This window comes from Diadema setosum, chromosome 19, assembly GCF_964275005.1.
Source record: "Diadema setosum chromosome 19, eeDiaSeto1, whole genome shotgun sequence".
Taxonomy (NCBI): Eukaryota; Metazoa; Echinodermata; class Echinoidea; order Diadematoida; family Diadematidae; genus Diadema; species Diadema setosum.
In genome coordinates, this window is record NC_092703.1 from 9,774,165 (window position 1) to 9,796,593 (window position 22,429).

A 22,429-nucleotide genomic window follows, 5' to 3' on the forward strand; every position below is an offset into this window, starting at 1 on the left:
TTTTTTAAATATTCAAGTTACATTTCGTAGAGTCTACATTTCTTTTGACAATATATTGGCGTTCAATATTGTGGTGCAGGTATAGCAGTATAGCAGTATAAATTGATATTTCAGAGAGCAGGAAGGGCTGGTCAATGTGCCGGACGGAGAATTCACACATGCTATTTTTTTTTCTTTAAATAAGCAAAGAAGATTCGAGAAGTTACATTGATGATACGTGAAGGGGACAGAAGTGAGTGGATTACGTATTCTTCATGATTGTCATAGGGGTATAAACCCGTTTACTGTCATGAAAACCTCAATCGTCCTTTTAAAACAGAGATTTTTGCTTAACAACCCGAGACGTTTTGTTGTCTGATACTTGTCTAGTATATCAAAAAGAGAAAAAAAAAATGCCAGTAAAGAAGACTACCATTAAAATTGAGATGCACCGAATGCAGGCCCGAATATGAAAGCTAGTTAGGATGTCCTCTGAAAAAAAAGAAGAAAAAAAAAAAACTCATTACGAGATTTAAAGACATGAGCAAACCTCGGGTTCTGCAACATTGTGACCAAGTTAAAGGACATACCAAGTAAGTTTGTTGTTGTTGTTGCTGTTGTTGTTGTTGTTGATGTTGAATAGTCGGAGTTATTGACAATTGAAGCAAATTTTAAACGAAGGAAAATAAACCTAAATACACTGTACGAGGATCTCATTGGTCATAACATTAAATGCATAATGATTTCACTTGCAGAGAACATCTAAAATGTCTAAAATGTCAACACAGCTTTCATAGACTCTTTCCAGTCGTTAGCACTTAAAAAGCGGGGTCTAATTATTGGGAGTAAGTCAGGTGCACACCGGGTTGAAGAAGAAGAAGAAGAAGAAAAAAAAAAGGTTAAACAAATTGATGACCGGAAAAATAGCCAGCAAACAACAACGACAACAGATTGGCCAGCTGCGATGGCAGGATACGCATGCAGTCAGTCCGCAGCACCCGATAATTCGCTCGTATTTATTCAACTCGTATGCAAGCCCGCTCTAGGCTTGCATACGTAATGAGCTGCGTAAGGGGATTTTGTCCTTGGGCTTTCGGCTACAAAAATACACCTTATGCTCACAAATTTGGTATCAAATTCAAGGAAAATATGTCAACTATCGTCACATGTTACTCAAATTATTGTAAATGAAAAATATCATCGCGTAATTTGAGCTTGAAAAATGATGAAAAAAGTAATTCGTGCAGTACACGTTCAAGACGTCAAAAAAATATCAAATTCACCATGCGTCTCAATGAAAATGCTTTATTTGGTAGTCCATCTCCTAATCTTTGTATCCATGTAAATATCTTGACAATTTGTTGCTTAATCCGGTCAGGAACCAGTAAAATATACATCGATGTCAGTGCTGATCAGCTTGAAACCGTGTAATCTCAAGAGTAAGCTCTCTCATTGGACAGCACTTACATTCAGCGCTTGCATTACGTCATTACGCTGCTACATAACGGTTTCATGCCACTTGCGGTTTCTTGGCACGCGTGTAGTTCAAGCGCTGAATGCAAGCACTGTCCAATGAGAGAGCGCTTTCGCGCCACAGTACACTTTGTGTGGAGCATACTTCCGGCTTAGGAGTGAATTTTACAGACATTTCAAAACGGAAAAACTAGTATAAATCATGCTTGCGTCTCCTTGACTCCAATATATGATGAGCATCTAAGTTTCCTCTCTACGAAAAAGCCAAAATCAAAAACAACAGTTTCTTAATCCGGTCAGGAACCAAAAAAGAACTTTAGACGACAAAATCTTCCGTGAAAAGCAGGTAAAATTTACGCAAATTCAACTGATAATATAGCCATGATAAGATCCGATGTTATACGCAAATTTAGTATCAAAATAAAGATCAAAGTCTGGAGAACAATTTACCGTGACTTGTAGCCATGACAAATGTATGTACAAGTCGCTACACTGTGAAAACCATAGCCCTATCAAAGTCTCGCAAAATCTCGCACGACGAGACACCTTTCGAACGCAAAGATCGTCAACGAGAGTGCTGAATAAATCTTGCCGGATCGGCTCATTAGCATACGTGCTGCGGACTGACTGCATGTGAGTGCATGAATGCTGTTTGCCTGTTTCCCAAGTCGATGGGGCCAATACACGGCGGAAGAGTTCATTTTGTGTCGAGGAAAACTGTTGTCATACATTTAGTAACCACAGGTGATTCGTATTGACAGTTCACATTTTACATTAAAGATTACATTGAAGATTTTTTCCCATGATGGTGATTATTGGCTCATGGTTCTTACGGGTGTTAAAACGTTACTAATACAAGTGTATTGTAGCTTATATTTACAATTTCCTTTCGTTTTTGAGTCGATTGAATGAGGTGTTTTTTTGTGTGTGTGTGTGTTTTTTTTTTTTGTCCACAGTATGTTAGCTTTGGGGTTTTTTTCTTTTCCCTAAAGCATGGATAATGTAGCACGTAACCAAATCGGTTTGAAACTCTTCATGCATGCTTTTGATTCGTTAATTACTTTTAATTTTCATCGTACAGTAAACCATTGTGTACTCAAATTCATGTATTATTCTCTTACATTGTGTAATGTTCTGTGGAAGAAGAAAAATGAAATATAAATTGAATGGGAATCTGTGGTGTGTATTATTTTTGTTATTATTATTATTGTTGTTATCATTATTATCTCCCTATTTTGGTCGCAGCGGTGTTGATTTTACATACGAGTGTGAATATTTTGGAGAACTCTTTCAAAGTTACAGTGTCACTACGGCGGAGAGATATGAGTATTGTACAAAACTATTAATATTGCTGCATTCTCTCAATTCACATGTATAAGAAGGTGAACTTGTCCTTGAAGAAACGGGTCCCAAGAGAATGCAGGTAGCGCCTTCCTATTAGCAATGGCTTCTATGAACCATCTCACATCAACCATGCCACTTTGCCATTGAACTTTTCTACAAATCAGATCGTCATCTGCAGGTGTGTAGTCAATTTAAAAGGAACAATCGCCGTCATCAGCAAGCACAATTCCATTGGCAAGGATGATCTGCGTGCACTTTCGTACTTCGGTACAGACTATACCAACTATGTTTGCGTGTTCCGAGGAGTTTCCTTTACACGGCACAGTAAGAACCTCCTTGGTAAGACACAGTTGACCTACAAGATTGGTCATTGCAATTGACTCAGCTTGACTCCCTGGCTCAGTTCGCAGTCACGTGTTGCTGGATTGTTTCCTCGGGATATCCTAGTCATTAGAGACCAATTAACGTTCAACAAGACCATGCTTTATCGAATCTATGCAATGCCGCGCACTATAGCCAGGAAATGTAAAAACAAATTGTTCCATTTGAAGTCGCTTGCACTTGTTCAGATCAGGGAGGTGAGTCAGATGCTCATCCATCGTTGTCCCAACCGGAAAAAGTTCAATGTCCAACTTCCGTTGACTCGGCTTCTTCCATGTTCCGCAGGAGACTGGCTGCCTCGCGCCGGTTCTTGTTGGACATGATAGACGCCCCGACGGCGAGAGACGAGATGACCCCGACCAGGGCCACCGCAGTGGCACCCACTCCTACCATCATCCGCCTCGACACTTTATGGTGTCGCGATCTCTTTTGGTAGGGGTCTGACAGCGTCCCTTCCTCGCCCTGCTGGTGCGGTCTCAGCCCACTCTCGCGGCCGATAGAGTCGCCCGGGCTTCTCCAGGAGGTGTCTGCAGCAGGCGCTACTGCTGGTAGACGGCTCGGTGCGTGTAACGTCGCCTCGGAGAAAGATTCGTCACTTTCGGCGCTACTCGAATCCGCCGTTGCCTCCGCATCAAGTGACGTCACAACAGATAGTTCCAGTCCGTCCTTGACCGATTCAGAGAGGACTTCAGTCTCGACAATAGACAAATAATCCTCATTTGCTAATGTTGTTAGCAGTGCTTGTTTGCCCTTGGTTGTAGTTTTCTCTTCAGTTCGTCTTGTTCTGACATCCGGTACGTTCAGTTCGTCCGAAGTCATAAGGGAACCAGCTGCAAGGAGCAAATAAAATATGATAAAGATGATAATAACCAAGATATAGTAATAAAGCTACAAATGAAAATCATAAAGATAGTACCAAAGATTAAATAATAATATTAATGATGATGATGATATCAATTCAATTCAATTCAATTCAATTTTATTTCCATTTCCATTGAATAAACAGAAAAAATATATATACAATACATTTACAGAACAAATTTATAACAATTTCAAGGAAAACGTACAAGTGGTCACGAGTAACAACAGAATTTCGTTTCTAAGGTATATACCTAATACAAAGATTAGAATGGAAATGGAGGGTCCCACTTTAAAAGCAAAGCTTGTAGGGTATGGGACCCTCAAAAAATACGTACACAAAGTCAAAGAAACCAATGTCAACTGACATGAAATTAACTTAGGAAGGGGAAAAAAAGAAGAAAAAGAAAAAGAAAGAAGAACAAAGGAAAAAGAACAAAAAAGGGGGAAATGAGACTATGGTACAACACACGCCATCGTGGACACAAGCATACTGTACTTCATGATGAAAATGCAATAACAAAACAATACAACGCTCCCTGGTTTGAAATTGCGATTGATTGGGTGCATATGCCGGTATGAATGCATAGGAGCGGATATAAAAAAAAAAAGAGAGAGAGAGAAAGAGAATAGACTCACTGTTACTGGTACAATAAAAGAAATATCTGAGGTAAACTTATGTTAGACAGATTGTTTTCCATAAAAGATGATTTCTGTGTGATATCTTAATACTTGTAAAAACAAACAAACAAACGACTTGATTGAGAGAATGAAACCGAACCTAATTTGGTTGTATATCATAAGATTTCAACAGAAAGAATTTTAATTTGTTCTTAAAAGAATTCAAAGTTTGTGCTGTTATTATGTCGTTGGGAAGTGAGTTCCAATACTTTGGCCCCTCGTAGATGAAGGTTTGCTGAGCCAGCAAAGTCCTAAAAAATGGCAAATGAAATTCGTTGGATTGCCTTGTAGGGTAATTATGACCAGATTGATTTTTTGAAAACATTGATTCAAATATATGTGGGAGATTATTTTTATTGTAATTATACATAAATTGTCCTAAATTAAACAAATACAAATCTTTAATTTTAAATATTTTATTTCCAAAAAAAAAAAAAAACCGGATCAGTATGAGACAAATATGCAGTGTGACATATAATACGCAGTGACTTCTTTTGTAGCAGAAGTAATTTATCCAAAAGAGTTTGATATGTATTTCCCCATACAAGAATACCGTAATTTAAATAAGGCAATATGAGGGATGAATATAATGTAAGCAGGGACGACAAAGGAAGACAAAATTTAATCTTGTTGATTATACCGATGTTTCGAGAAATAATCTTACATATACTATCAATATGAAATTTCCATGAAAGCTTATTATCAACTGTTATTCCCAGAAATTTGATATAAGAAACATTTTCCAGTGGTGTGCCATCAAAAATAATATCAACAGGTAGTGCCTCAATGAAGTTGCTGAAAAGCATATATTTTGCTTTTTGAAGATTGAGAGATAATTTATTAGCTTTTATCCATTGAGCAACTTTTTCTAATTCAAAATTTAATGTCTTTACTAGGGTAAAAGGATTATTGTGCGAAAAAAACAAATTTGAATCATCCGCAAAGAGAATGAAAGAAAGAATATCTGATGATTTACAGAAATCATTTATGTAAATAAGAAACAGAAGCGGACCTAATAAACTTCCCTGTGGGACCCCACATTTAACATTTAACATAACATTTGAGAATTGCAACCATTTTAAGAGACATATTGCTTCCTGTTCAAGAGGTAGCTCCTGAACCACTCCAAGGCCTTCCCACGGACTCCGTAATGTTGCAATTTATTAAGTAAAATATCATGATTAATGGTGTCGAAGGCCTTGGAGAATTCCAGGAACAAACCTATGAGATGTGAAGATTTGTCGATAGCATGTGCTACTTTTTCTACAAAACTCAATAATGCATGTGAGGTGCTATGTTTTTCTCTAAAACCAAACTGAGTATTTGAGAGTATATTATTGAATTTCAACAAAGTAAGAGTTCTTTTGTAAACAATTTTTTCAAGAATTTTGGACAATGTACATAACAAAGAAATTGGTCTATAATTATTAACATCTAATTTGTCACCTTTTTTAAACAAAGGGATGACTTTTGCTATTTTCATACTTTCAGGAACAATACCATAAAAAAAGAGATAAATTGAATATATGAGATAAAGGATCCGCAATTGAAGATATTACCCCCTTCAGCAGAAAATTACTGATGTCATCGTGTCCAGCACTTTTTTTTGGAACGAAAATCAGAAACAATATTGATTATCTCCTGACTATATGTTGGACTAAAAAACATTGAGTTTAAATTTGGTGGACCTAAAAATTCAGAAAAATGTTTATTTGAAGATGGAATTTTACTTGCAAGATTTTCCCCAATGGAAGAAAAATGATTATTTAGAATATTACAAATATAATGAGGATCTTCATAAATTTTATTATCAGATCTAATCTTAGTAATATTCGACTTGTTATTTGATATATTCATTGCTTGCTTTAAAACTTTCCATATATTTTGCATATCATGCTTATAAAATTGTAACTGCTTAGTATAATATTTTTTCTTTTCAATACGTATAATTTTCGTCAAAGTATATTTATAACTAGTATATTTCAGTTTTGATTGCTCAGTAGGTTTCATTTTAAATTTGTAATATAAATTATTCTTTCTATTTATTGAACGCAAAAGTGACTTAGAAATCCAAGGTAACCTGGGTACCTTTTTATAGTTGGATGACTTTTCTCTTCGTTTTGGAATATGAATGTCCAAGAGTTGAGTAAAAATATGCATAAAATATTCATAAAGATATGCATAAAATATTCAAATATTAATAATAATGAAATAATAATAATAATGATAATAATAATAATAATAATAATAATAATAATACAATAATAATAATGTTTTAAATAATTGAAAGAGATATCTGTACTTTTACTTTAACTAACGACAGTAATAAAAGCTCAAAGGGGCAGGGGTTGTCTTGCGGCTCCTTGTTGGGGTCGCCTCCCCCCACCCCAATTTGTCGACCTTTTTATACTTCACATCAAAGTTTAAATACACATGTACGTCTTTTATCGGACTCTTTTCTCCTTCAAAGTGCATTCATTTCATGATTATCAGATATTCAATAGTCATAAATAATGCAGTTAATGATATAGAAGCCCCATCCCCGTCTCTTTCTCTCTCACACTCTCCCTCACACACCCACCCACACACACACAGACACAATCACACGCATGCATACAAACCCTCCCTAAGACTAAACATTGCATTTGCTGAGACAATTGAATTTCACTTGGCAATACCACCAGACTTGGCACGTACTTTAATAGGACTAATCACTCGGACAAGCACATCAGACACAGAGTACATGTATTCTCAACGAAGCGTGTGTGTGCATGTGAGAGAGAGAGGGGGGGGGGGGGAGGGAGGGAGATAGAGAAAACCCGCCGACATCGAAAAAAAAAACGCATTCTATTTCAAATCATTCATTATGTAATGTCATAAAGAGAAGCGCAAGGTCGCACATTAACTTGGCAATGATAGGCGTGCAGTGCTACCGTACAACTCGTTTATCAGAGTGCACGTTCGATACTAGGACAATGTTCATATCATTGCCAAGTTTAACAAGCGTATACTCATTTGCAAATACCTGCATACACGGAGCTATGCAACGTTGCATTTGCCTTGTCGGCACTTTACAACTTACAGCTATGTATAAGTCATAGTTGAAGTTAATGGTGGTTAAACGGCAACTCTAATCCATGTTCCATTTTGGCGCGAATAATGGGAAAATGTTATACGCAAACAGAATAGTAAAAATTAATTACAGTTGGACAGTAAATATGAAAGTTGTAGAATCTTTTGTTTTGGGAAAGCGATAAAAATATTTAATGGTCAAAGTCAGACATGCAAATTAGATAAGGCGATGACGTCATTACCTCCCAATTTTCCCAGAAATTTTGTAAGATAGATATTTAATGAAATCGTTCTTTTTACCAATGAGAGACAAATTTAAAGTTACACTTCTCCTGACAAAGTCATAATTTCTGGATCTTTTGAAGTCTCTAGATCGATTTTTTAAATCAATATAAATTGATATAATTCTTATTAGTTTATTTTGAGAGTCTCGTGAAAAGGAAAATTTGCTGCAAACATACGAGAAAGAGGTGAGAGCTTTGTAATGCATTCTCACGTTTTCTTGTCCCCGTCTCATTATTGTATGAATGAAAAAGAGAAAAGGAAAAATGATTCTGTATTTTCGGGGGTGGGGGGGGGGGGGGGAGAAAAAATCAATCATGCTAAACGCTAAACATTGCATAACACTCAGCCCACACGTTACTGCAAAGCTCACATCAACATCATTAATAAGGGGGTGGGGTATCTTCCTCTATCGGTATTGATGATACGAGCATTAGTGGAAAATGAAAGTTATTATAATGGTGGTGATGATAATGATAACAATCATTATCATCATTTCAACTATGAAAATAATATTCACAGGATGCTTTAAAATCATAATGTGCTTGATTATTAGATAATTATGGTCGGTACAATTATATAGTCACTTGGTCGACTTTCGATTATAAAAAGTAGAGAAAAGTTAGTGATAAATCCACTCATAAGATCAATTCAGAGATAAACTTACCAATTATCAATATCGAAAGGCAATATCCGAACGGTGACATCGCTGCGGCCATATCTCACTTATTCCAAATCAAACAAGTCAAACGGAGAAGCAGACGGAAAGCGACGTCATTCTGATGAGTTGCCTTGAACATAGTGTGCAGCGATAGATCCTTACCTCATCAGAACTTACTGACGCGTCTAGTCCTATCGATTATGACCCTTTCCTTTTTATGTCACCCCTTCTTACTGGCGTCAATTAACGAATTGGTAATTCCTTGCCAGACGAGGAACGCCTTTCCAAGAGATTGTGTGGAGTATGTGTTCGAGGGAGTGTGTGTGTGTGTGTGTGTGTGTGTGTGTGTGTGTGTGTGTGTGTGTGTGTGTATGTGTGTGTGTGTTTCGTGCGTGTGTGTACGTGAGTGTGAGACACTTTGCCATTTTGGCAGTCCTCATTTCATTGTAAGCCCCTTCCTCGTGCAATCGCATTCGAGTTAGTAACAATCAGTAAAACTGCGTGTTCATTGCAACATTCGTGTGGGCTGAAGGACCCCTCCCCCCTCCCCCCTCCACACACACACACACATTATATATGCACACACACACGCACCTCTTGCTATTAAGAAACACAAATCGAAAAAAAGAAAACCTAAGAAAACCCATAATGCATAACGAAGACGTGATGCAGTTACAAAAAGTGGGAAATAATTATGAGGAATACAATCCATATGAGTTTTATTCGGTTGATAGAGAGATTTACAGTTGTATTTCGTTGAAAATTTCTGTAAATATAATTTGGTTTCAAGATGTCCAATCAAGACAGGTGTACAAGCTTTTTATGTCAAATATTATGCAAAATAACTATACACTATACGAATTAAAGATGATCACAATGATTTTACATTCTCAAAAAAAAAAAAAAAAACGCTCTTAACAAAAGTCAGGAAATTTCAGTTCAAATTATTACATGCAGTTATTTATACATATGAACAGCTTTTCCAAGTTCGATTTTGTTGAAAATAATCAGCTCAGCGGTTGTTGTTTTTTTAAGCAATTGTATCGCCATGTCTTTTGTTAGTCACATTAATATGACAGAATCGTGCAAGTTATGCTGAGTCGAGAGGAAGGTGCATTCCAATGTCTTTTGTTAAACATTTCAGTACTTTAGCAATGATTGACAGATGAGGTCATCTCAAGAATATTAATATTGATTGGTTTGGAAGGATTTTTTGTGGGCGTTCCCAAGTAATCTGAAGAAAAATAGAAGAAAAAAATCGTCAAAAATATATGAAATGTTTCTAAATATTTGTTTTACCGCAAAAGTGATGTTGAGGGTATCATAAATCAACACTAATCAACATGCATTTGGATTTCAGGGCCCCTTTAAATCAAGACTCTAATCAATAATCACTTTGGTGTGCTTGGCAGCAGATCCTACATGACAACAAAAAAAAAAAAATCAAAATACATGATACGACAGGTATGTAATGTATATCATAGGAAAACACATATCACAAATCTACTGGTTTTCATATCAAAGCAAATGAGCAATCATCCCGAATGTATTGCGAGCAAATGCTAAATGGTGGAAGATAGTCCCTTCTGAGAACTATGATTAGCTTTCAAAGACTCATGTGACACTATAGCAAGGTTATGTTCTGTTCGAAAGACACATTACATGGAGTGATACATCAGAACAAACGACTGTCACTGTAACATGTCCTTGACGTCACCTTTCAAAGAACAGACAACCATTTGCACATTGACAAACACAAATATCACGATTTTAATGTGTAGGTATGCATAGGTTCAGAGGCTCTTTTGAATCACGAATGTGTCCCAGGGATTTTCAAACAGCACAGCGCCGCCATCGTCCAGCCGACAACACTCCTCAGAACGGAGAAACGCCAGGACCTCGTCCAGCAACGCCTTTGGGGCAGTGCCCCGGAAGTCAATGGTGTGGGTCAGGAAGTCCAGCAGATTGCCGCCTTCCGAGGAAGAAGCGTCAAAGACGACGTTGATGTCTGCTGCAGACGGTTGGTTATGGACAGCATACGGGAACTTGAGGGAGTTGAGAGCCTCTCGCACTGCGGTTCCGTCGAAAACGCTTGTACCGGTGCTCTGTCCAAAGAGGTCGGGGAACCGCCGGGCAAACTTACTGTTACTGGACTCTCCTGATGCAAGTAAGAAGACCATGAAGAAAAATGAGGGGATCGATGAGATGAAATCGGAACTGCGCGCATCTCAAACAAGAATGACATTACATTCCATTCTCGAGATGTACATGTATCTACAATATTCAATAGGTTGAGGCTGAGTCGACATAGCACTGACTTGCAATGGATAAATTGTCTTACTTTCAAACTGCCCTCTATTTTCACTTGATAAAGAAAAAAGCTTGCGAATTAATACAATTCGTGTCGTCCATACATTTCAGTAATGCATCAATAAATTCTTCCCGATTAATCACGTTACCCTCTCCTCATTCCTTTCGATTTATGACAGATCCGGTTAAAGAAGGAAATGGATAAATCTACACCTTTTTACATGTTTTAAGAATGATATCATTATTATTACGTTGTGCAGCTCTCGACAAGCCGTAACCATCTGCCTTTGGCGCTCTGCACCAGACCACTTTACGATGTTCTGTCTTAACGAAAGAAATTATGAAACCTGAAATGAATAAATTTTGAACAAAAAAAAAATATTGGGTGGAGAGTTCGCTTTTAATAAACCTGTGGTAACAGCAACCATGAGTATTCCTCCGTTCTCCAGCAGCTCGTCGTGAAAGCACCGCAGCGTCTTCGGCAGCGACTCGGCGTAGTAGATGGAATGGACCGAGCTGATCAAATGGTGTGTGGACGTCTCTTCGTTCGCCAAACGGAAAGACTCCGTGAACTTTTGCATAGTCTCTTCCCTCCATTCAAACTCGACACCTGCATCCCAACGCACGTACAAAAAAAAAAGGAAAGTAATGAAATGACCAAAGAAAAGATAGGCAAAAAAAAAAAAAAAAACACGAAATGAAGGAAGACTTTCGATTTTGGGTTATACCCGTTCGTTTGTTTGTTTGTTTGTTTGGTTTTTTTTTTTTTTTTAGAATAATACTTTAGTGACAGATATAATATGAAATAATGCATAGAGTAGTCATCATGACGTCATTCACTCGTTTCTTGGCGCTTATATAGACTTTCCTAAAACAGCATGATGATTAGTAGTCTTCCCTATCCAGGGTAGCCTTTTTCAGTGTTCCCACTGCTCTACCAGAGGGGGCCCTGTCATTATGACTACCCTAGCGTTTCCACAGGTACTCATTTATACACCTTGATTGAGAGGGACATGGTGGGTTTAAACATCTTGTCCAATGACGTAAGCACTGGGCGGGAATCGAACTCGGGTCCTCCAACTGGGAGTCGGGAGTCTTATCCACTATGCCACAGAGCTCCCACTATTAGGATAATCCCAAACCTTTGTTCACTTATTAAGAGAGGGAAGCACTTCACGAAAATATATGAACAGGTAACTTCACAACGAGCAAGAACATCGATTGACTTGCTTACATCACATCAAAATATGTAAAAATCATAATGAATGGTACGATTTGGTGTTCTGCACACTCGAAGTGGTGATGCTCATCACGATAAGTTACCGCATTGAACTCAAAGGTCCCCTGACATCTGCTACATGTTGTCTACAGATGTACATAGCTCTACCAATCACCAATTCAAGAATGTTCTCATGAAAATATAAACCGCCGATTTTTCAATCAGTATGTAGCTTTGGAGCTAGAAAACAACAATTTTCTTGCCTTTCGTGATGTCATTAACAATAAAGTCAGTTGAGATAAACGTCGCAACGTATGGACCTGTCTTGCCTTGTAAGCTGGTGCACCTGGTTACGACAAAGTGCATTACTTTACCATAACGTGTCGCTGTACTTATCTCAGCCAGCTTTACTGTTGATGACATTATAAAAGTCAGGAAAGATTTTTTTTAGGATTAGATCTTGGCGGACGAAGGAAAATGAAACAAAAGCAATAAATTGATGCCTATTTCAATTATACAATATATCCTGAATGTCATCACATACGTGATAATTATTCATAGTAGTAAAAGTCATCATGGACAAACTAGACCAGAATTTGACGCCGGATGCCTTTAAGGACACAAAAGTGGAAAGGTACCATTATGTTTGATCAGTACAAGGAGGTACATGTATCCACTCCTGGAGTCAGTAATTGTGCTCTGTACGTATCAATCATACCTGTAAGACTGTCTCTGTCCTTTTCAACGCTCGTCTGATACTGGCGAATGAATGCATGTGCCGGTTCTACGACAGTGTGATGTAGGCGATCGAAGCGCTTCGAGAGCTCCTGAAGCTGCGCACACTCGAAGTCCCCTGCACACAAAATACAAGAAACAAACAAACAAACAAACAAACAAATAAACAAACAAACAAACAAACAAAAAGCAAAGAATCAATTACACATCTCTGATGAGTGCAAGTTATACCTTTAGGGTGACACTATTCACACCGCATGTATGAAAATAATATTTTGATTTGGCATAATTGACATTGAATTATTTTTGCCGTCTGGTTTATAGCTTTCGAAAATGCTCTGTCGCCTTAATGCATGGTAACATACTTTGAGCCAATAATGTTTTATACAATGTACATTTGTTAATCTGATTTTATTACCGCTATAGATATAGTGGACAAAGTTATAAAGTGTACTTAATTGACATGTTTTTTGTTTTTTGTTTTTGTTTTTTGTCAGCAACTTGAAACCTTTCAAAGGTCTTTTCTATGATGCATCAGTGTAATTATATTCTTTCCAACGATATTTTTTCTAATGACACTACTGACCTATAGCCAACAAAATCATCTTTAAAATATTTTAACTCTACTTAAGCTGGTTACACACAATGTTTGCATGAACCATACCAACCTGTCCCACTGCCGATTCCCAGCGATCGTAGCGACTGCCCCTCCGGAAGCGGCCGAAGTTTGTCGACGACCGCCGAGGGGAAAACGTTCCTCGTCCATTCTCGGTCCACCTTGGCCTTTCCACACTTCTCGCAGAAGAGCTGGAATGCCTTCTGGTAATAATCCCCGTTCGTCGTGATGCTCCGTAGTGTCTTGCCAGCCATCGTGCGCAGTCCCGGCTACTTTATAAAGCTAAAAACGGGATTTCAAGCAAAGGAAAAAATAATCAAACTTCAGTGGATTTTTTTTTCCCCCTGGTGTAACTTATTGAAAAAAAAAGAAATATTAGCAGTAAAAGATACATTGCCCTATATAGTTTGGAAAGTGTATGCGCATGCACTGAGTGTTCCCTTTTAGAAATTTGTCAGATTTTCTCCTTCTCACATACTTTTTGTACAACAGATGTTTGTTTGTTTGTTTGCTTTTATTTCTGCATTCAATCAAATGCAATTTGAATGCAAACTTCAAAAAGTACAAAGACAAAGAATAACAAGTGCAGTGAAATAAATCGATAACAGTACATAAATAGATTCACATAGGTGATTGCATTGAGCAATGTTGATACACAGAAACATGAAATAAAATATACAGTATTTTTCAGTAAACAACAGAGATAATTGAATGCAGGAGACCACCATCATAAGCGATTAAACTTGAAATGGATGGAGGCCTCATAAAATGACTATCCAACGACATAACTCTCTTGGAGGAAGGTGATCAGGTGAGTGCAGTGCAGTTGCAGGTGAGAGTGCAAGATGCAGTTGAAGGAAGAAAATAGAGATTGACAATAAGATGACAATCTATACTATAAATATTTGTTAGCTCAATTGGTTTGGAGAATATAATTGTATCAAATATCGTTTAAGTGAAGCTTTCAAAGAATAAATACTTGAACAAGACTTTATATTATCCGGGAGATTATTCCAAATATCCGGACCCGAATATCTTATAGATTTATGTGTCACTAATAATTTGGGATTCAAAAGGTGGAAATTTCTACATATACGAGTAGGGTACGAATGGACAGAAGTATTGAACCTAAACATGTTATCAAACGATGATGGAAGTTGATGATGTATATATTTGAACATAATTACTGCTACTTGAATAATATTCAAATCAAAAACCTTCAATGTTTTAAGCTCATGAAATAAAGAATCAGTATGAGCCAGAAAATGCGATCCTGTACAAATACGTATAACTTTCTTTTGTAATTTAAATATAGAATTTATTTTGGTATCACTGATGTATCACTGTCTTCATAGATCTATGGACTTCTCTCCTCCCCCCCCCCCCCCCAAAAAAAAGATACTCACACTCGCACACACCCATACACCCATGACTGCGAAATTGAAACTATCCAGACTAGCAATCCTAGCATATACAGAAACGTCCGAGTAAAATTGAGGATTGTGTTTAAAGAGTCTGCATTGGCTTATTTGACTTGAGGTGCCAAATTTTAGCAGTCTTCGTCTTCAGTGAGTCAAAGACTAATTCGTGACATAGGCGGGCAGGTCAATGTACGGCGCACACACGCCCGCATACAACAATACACACTATTGTGGTTTATGAAAATAATGATTATACCTCATTTGGTGAATCCTCGATTCGGATTGGTAGAAACTGAGGGCATAAATTCAACAACTGCCCCATAATTATTATATCGTATCCAAACTGTCCCATAATGTTCCACAGTCCCAGATAGTATACTCCCGGAGTATACCATCAAACACGTCCTCGTTTGGTTTGTAGCAAATACGGCATGGAATCCTACTGTAAACGTTTAGCTTCCATACCGCGAGAGGTGACCGTTGCCCAGTACGATCGCAACGCAATAGTCTGTGATAAGCATACGAGACAAACATTTGCTCAAATTTCAATAGAGTGTATACTGGCCAGCGCGATCGATATATCGACCAAGTAATTTTTTTTTTTTTTTTTTTTTTTGGGGGGGGGGGGGGGGGATTTCATTCAATCTTTAACCCGGATATGAAATGCTTTAACACGGGAGAAGGGTGATACAGGTGATACAATGCATTGCCCCTAACCTTCATGAAATATCTCTCGGAGTAAACTGTTCGGGTCATAGCATGCAGCTGAGATTCCTTGGGGATAGGATAAAAACAACCATGACCAGAAACTTATGTCTGTACAGCAATTCAGCGACAACACCCTGTTCATAAGAACGTGGCTCCGTGTAATAACACTCTTCGCAATGGGAAACTACACAGGTCAAGTTCATACTGTATAGCCAGTACGTGCGACTCAAGTATAGGCCACACTGCGGAATCCCTTCGCATGCATATCGCTGTTCGACTGATTTCGTCATGTCTTGTAATAACCACGACAGCAATGTGGAAGGTTGCACAATTCAGAAACGGATAGATAAGTATACGCAAGCGTCACATTTCTATAGGACCACGTCCTGGATATATTAGATTATTACCTTCACTGTACCACTGCCCGTTCTTGAACGATCGCCACAATAATATTTTGCGCATAGCATTATTGAACCCTGTAACTCTGGTCAGGCCAGTTAATATTTTATGAGCCGAGGGGGAAAAAAAAAAATCATTTATGAGGTCATTGGTAGAGTTATCTGATAAGACATCGAGGTAATCTGTTCGTAGGTGTGCACTGAGAACCGGGTCTGCAGGCACCGTGCTTTTTCTTCTCCTAAGAAATAGGATATTGTTCAAGGCTTCTGCCAAACGGATAGTGCAATTGCCTCCCCATATTATGGTTGAGTTTGAAACATATAAGAGCTGAATCAAAGTATTTAACAAGCAGTATGGGAAAATGCACAGAAATACAAAAGAAAAGTAATGAAAGTATATTCCACCCAGTTTTTAAGAACCATATGCCAAACATAGACTATGGCGTGATGGCTTGCACACAAATCTTTACTCTCTCTTATATGGTTGTGTAAGACATGCTACACTGTAAAAATATCGGTGTTAGATTTAACACCACGGGTGTTAAATCTAACACCGATCAAACTTCAATAAAGGACCACACCCACAGGTGTTGAAAATGCACTGTGATGGTGTTGAAAAGTGTTCACCTGACACTTCGTGGTGTTAATTTGACACTGTACCTGGTGTTATTTTGACACTGTACTGGTGTTAATTCAAAAATGACACCACATGGTGTTGATTTGATATTTGTTGGTGTTAATATCAGTGGTTTAACACCCGTCCAGCTTCAATAAGAGACCACACCAGCTGGTGTTACTTTGGTGTAAATTTATTTTCACATTTTTTCAAAAATCTAGTATTTTAATGTAAAATTCTTGATCGTCTTGTTTAAATTAAAAATCAACAAGAAGTGCAGTTACTAAGAAACTCTTCAAAAAACAGTTTAAAATTTGGAAATGACACCCGGAGGTGTTAATTTAACACCATAAATGAGCACCGAAAATTTAACACCAGCTCGGTGTTCACTATTTAACACCGGACTTTTTGCAGTGTAGTAATTCATCTATGTTCTTTCTACCCAATCAATGAGGAGTTAAAATGAGATAACAGTTTAAAAAAAATTGGGTGCATAACACAAAATCGTCAATCAAAATGATTTTGCGGCTGTGAAGAACAAATGTTATGAGGCAGTCAGGGTAGTCACGGCAGTGACATTACTTACTATAATTTGCATAATATACATGTACAACTGTATCATACATAGGCTACAAGTATGTATTTATATTTACATTTATTATTATTATTATTATTATTATTATTATTATTATTATTATTATTATCATTATTATTATCATTATTATCATCATTATTTTCAATTATTATTATTATTAGTAGTAGTAGTAGTAGTAGTAGTATCATTATTGTTGTTGTTGTTATTATTATTATTATTATCATCATCATCATCATCATCATCACCACGAGGGAATCTCGTGTGGTGTTGCGCATTATGAACACTGTGTTAAGTACACAACGTGTCGTATACTGATGTTCCTCGAAAATACTCTCTCGTAGCATTAATTGTGTCTACAGCCACGTCCCATCCCCACTCTTGCAACCCGCATTTTCAATTAATTGCATTTTAATTACTACTTGTTTGACCATGCTTATTAGCTGTCACAAATCCTATGTCCATCGTTCCGTGTATGCCATTTACGTAGAATTTGTGACGCAAAGAGCCCCCTGCTACTGTATGCTTATACTGGTGTCTCCGATACGCAATTGACATATTTTGTGTCTTGCTGGATTATAATTATTATTAACTGCAGTCTTTACAATGGTGTCGTTAAGCTCCCGAAAATGATTAGTGGAAGAAGGTTTGCAGCAGTTGGGCATGTTTACATTGTAGCAATGACGTGGGCACAATTATTGACGATGATATAAAGCGAAAGTTTCATGTGCTTGGAGACTTTGCTTCTTCAGAGGTTAGACGGCCGAAGGGAATCCATCCAGCAGTCAGGATATTCTCAGCAATGTCTCACACCATGTCCGTTTTCACCATGAATGACTCTGTGACGGAGAGCTTGCAAGATGTGTCTTCGTTTTCACCCATGAACGACACTTTTGACTGGTTCAATCTCGGCGAACGACACAATCATGGGTTTGGCATTTATCTGGGATCATGCGCAGTCGCTGGCGTGATATTCAATTCTTTGAACTGCATCATTCTCCCGAAACTGGACGATGTTTCCTTCGTAAGTAAACTATTCTTCGTGGCTCTGTCCGTGTCGGATCTCGCCGCGTCACTCTTTCTGTTCTTTCAGATCGTATTGTCCTCTGATGTCAAATCTCCAAAGTTAGAGCAGCGTGTCGTCTGCGTGAGCACCGGGTTCATTCTGAGCGTCCTTCCCACTCTTTCGGCTTCGTACCTTCTCATGATCAACATCGACCGCTTTGTGGCAGTCTGCAGACCGTTGCGGTATCGCCTGTTGATGACGAAACGCAGAGGAGTCGGCTTTCTCATCGCAATGACCATCATACCACTCTTTTCCAACGCTTGCCTGCTTCTTATAAGGCAGGAAGTATATAGCCCAATAAGATTCCATCCTATTCTTGGTCTCTGTCACGTTATACATTCGGTTGCGTTGCTTGTCATTGTCCGATCTTCTTTGGTGATGGTTGAAGTCGTTATCATCGTAGCACTCAACGTCCAAATCCTCCTCGTTACTCGCAGACACATCGAGAAAAGAAAACGCATGCAATTGGTCATTGCAAAGCAGCAGTGCCCGACGAGAGAAGAGGCGGGAATTCCTGAAACATCTCGGCTGGAAAAAGTTCGCGCCCAAGCGAAAGCTTCCAGGAGGAAGGCCTTCCGCTTCGTGGCGGCAACGACGGTCGGGTTCATCTTTGCTGCCTTACCGGAAGCCGTGTTGGATGTCGTCCTCGGTCACAGGGGCGGCGTCGATAAGATAGACCTGACCGGACACGGCATCTGCTTGCTCAGAATTCCTGTTCTTCTCTCAATGTCACACTTGTTCTGGAATACTCTCATATATGTGGCAGTCAAGCGAACCTTTCGAGTGCATCTCAAAGAGTTATTGTGTTCTCCTTATCACTATTTGTGTGGTCGTGTTGACCGATAGTGCAGAAATTACGTTTTACTTCAAATTATCACAAGAGTTTTACCTTCTTCCGCTTTTATTTGATCTAATGGAGAGTAGTACTTATCTAGGTAAATATAGGAGTGTGTAATACACATACATACATACAACCACTGGTCGCGAAAACAGAATGGGGTCATGGGCGGCTGCAGCCCCCTTCCCTTTATGGCTCTTCAAAAATGTTAACAGTACCCTCCCCCCCCCCAAAAAAAAAAAGGAAAAGAAAAAGAAAGAAAACATTTGAGGATATTTTGTTATTTTCGTTATTATCATCATTTTTTATTATTATTTTTATTATTATTATCATTATTATTATTATTATTATTATTATTATTATTATTATTATTATTATTATTATCATTGTTATTATTATCATTATTATTATTATTATTATCATTATTATTATTATTATTATTATTATTATTATTATTATTATTATTATTATTATTATTATTATAATTACATCCATTTATATTTTCTGATAACTTTTCCCCAAACACGTAGGGCCTATGTCATAAGGATTACTAAACGCTGCATAGCTTAACCGACAATACAGCGTAATAGTCATTCTGTTACTATGAACACTGCACAAAGCGTCCTTCATAATTGCACTTTTATGGCAGTGTGAGCTAACGAGATTGACCACCATGTAATACTGACACGGCAGACAACGATAGTATAAAACTTGTTTTTCTTTTTCCATGTCTGCGTCATGGTGTGCGTGGAGTGATCACGACATTAGCATAGTTAAAGTGATTCTGAAACATAATTCATAAATTTAAATGATTGTGGGAAGTTATACGTATTTTCTTATCATCGCTATGCACTTGTGACATTGCAGTACAGTTCTCAATCAAAGGCGCGCATTTTTTTTAGCCAATGTCTTTCGAATAGATTGTAAGATTTTTTTTAATCTTTCATTGACGCGTGTTTGCACAATTTTTCTGCGTGCCCTAAATCCAATGGCAACTTGGGAGAAACAACACACACACACACACTCACACACACACACACACACAGGTGACAAGGTTCATATTGCGACCAGTACAATGTAAATAATGATTATAAATTATAAAAATTATTATGTTTGTTATCATAACCTCTGGATTTGGGCCAACATTTACAAAACAGCATGGAAGAGAAACAAGGCCCCCATGTGACGTCAGTGTTACCATTTTGCACGTGACCACAGCAAAACAGTAAGATCAATAACATTTATGAAAACTTGTTCCCAAATTCTTCTCTCAGTATACCCTGGGGTTCTCTCCAGCAAAATGTTTAACATCTATCTTATAATCTCTTGTTGTGCGTATGAAATTCTGAAATGAACAGTATTTGTGTCATCTTACGCAGAAAACTCATTTGTGCAGGAACCCTCACAATTATCATCAAAGTTCTAACCCGTTTATAATAATCACCTACTCATCCCCCACACCCTTCTCCTGCACATTAATCTAGGTAGTGACAGTATGCAAGAGCATAGATACAGTGTATAATGACAGCTAGTGTGAGCCCGGCTAATTATCTCTCTCCCTATTTACTCTCTCCCTCCCTCTCAAACACATACATGACATAATTACTGTATACTCTCTCTCTTTCTCTGGCTATCTCTCTCTTCTATCTGATACATAAGTTGATGTATGTATGTATGTGTGTGTGTGTGTGTGTGTGTGTGTGTGTATGTGTGTGTGTATGTGTGTGTGTGTGTGTATTACTAGTCACATGCTTCAAGGCTTTCTCTCGCTCTGTCTCTTTCTTTGAGATATACATGCAGAAGTTTTGCCATTTATTTCAGAGATACAATAATGCATTTTTAGTGGTTCCTGCAAACAGCACTTAGAGGAGGAATGGCCGCTGCGTCCCATACAAAATAAAAAAAAATGATATGCACAAATGCTACCAATAATAACTGTCAGATCTCTATCACCTGAGTAGTACGTATTTTGTAACTTGGTGATTTGTTTTGAACAAAAATATACGTCCTGTATGTATATACAACTAATGAGAGATATATCTTTAAGTATCCAGGACTATGAATTTGCAAAATCGTGTTTACAATACCTGGTATTTATACTATAGTATAGTATAGATTTATACTTTAAAATCAGTGATGCGTGTCTGCATTTCGTTTGAACTTTAACCCACAAGCAGTAAAGTTTTTACAGTAAAGTCGTGGAGTGGTCAATATTTTTCCATCGTTATCCATTACAATACCAATATTGAACAAGGATGATGATAACGGCTCTCAAAAAAAGAAAGAAAAAGGTATCGTTTCAACTGAATATCTCTTGCAACTGTGCCATTTTATATTACGTGTTTTTAATTGTTTTGATCGAAATTGGACTGTAACATGGATGTGGAAATGCACCTATATAGGAGCATTTTTTTTAAAAGTTTTTAAACGATTTTTTAAACAGATCCTCCCCTAAAAAAATATGTGTATTTGTGTGTGTGTGTGTGGGGGGGGGGGGGGGGGGGCTGCAGTTTCCCCCCCCCCCCCCCAGCTTCCTGGTCGTCAAGCTGACAAAGGAATTCAGGTTGTCAGGATTCTTTTTTCCAACGTTTGAATACATTTTGAAGAGTTTGATCGCAAAAAAAAAAAAAAAGTTAACTCCATTTGTGTTAATTTGAGATAATTTCAATGAAAGCTGATAAGAAACATAGTACTTAATAAGAAGATGTGGGAATTGTTATCATGAATTTAAGAATATTCTTTATTATGTAACAAGTGAGGTATTACTGGAAAGGTTTTGCTGTACTCTACATCAATATGTATTAGATGACGGACTTACTTTAGTTTTGAAAATGGTGCTTAACCCATCGTGCAATCAGTCTCTTCATAATACAGTACAAAACACGGAACTGTAAATTAAGAACATGATCTCAAGTTCCATGGTTGTCGAGTAGAATTATGATTACATGATTCACATCTAAACCAGATTTTTAAAGCATTCATCAGAGAGAGAATGACTGTACCAGTGTACTATGCTTTAAGCAGAATTTTGCAATTTGTTATTTTAGTTCAAATCAATCCAGAAATTCTTATATATGTTTGTTGTTGTTTTTTCAATTAAACACAGACTGTAAATGCCTTTCAGGGTCGCTACGCTTTCAGGCTCTACCTTTTTAGTGTCTAACTCTGTGTGATAAACC

At 37.6% G+C, this 22,429-nt stretch overlaps 1 protein-coding gene across 1 annotated transcript; it reads right to left on the reverse strand.

Moving 5' to 3' along the window:
- Nucleotides 1-10,500: 10,500 nt before the first annotated feature.
- Nucleotides 10,501-11,622, reverse strand: LOC140242996 (histamine N-methyltransferase-like). The gene is made up of 2 exons (XM_072322735.1): nt 11,451-11,622; nt 10,501-10,889 (listed from the first exon to the last, which is right to left on the reverse strand). The coding sequence occupies exons 1-2, from the start codon at nt 11,620-11,622 to the stop codon at nt 10,525-10,527; spliced, it is 537 nt and encodes a 178-aa protein (XP_072178836.1). The 3' UTR covers nt 10,501-10,524.
- Between the last annotated feature and the right edge of the window lie 10,807 nt (nt 11,623-22,429).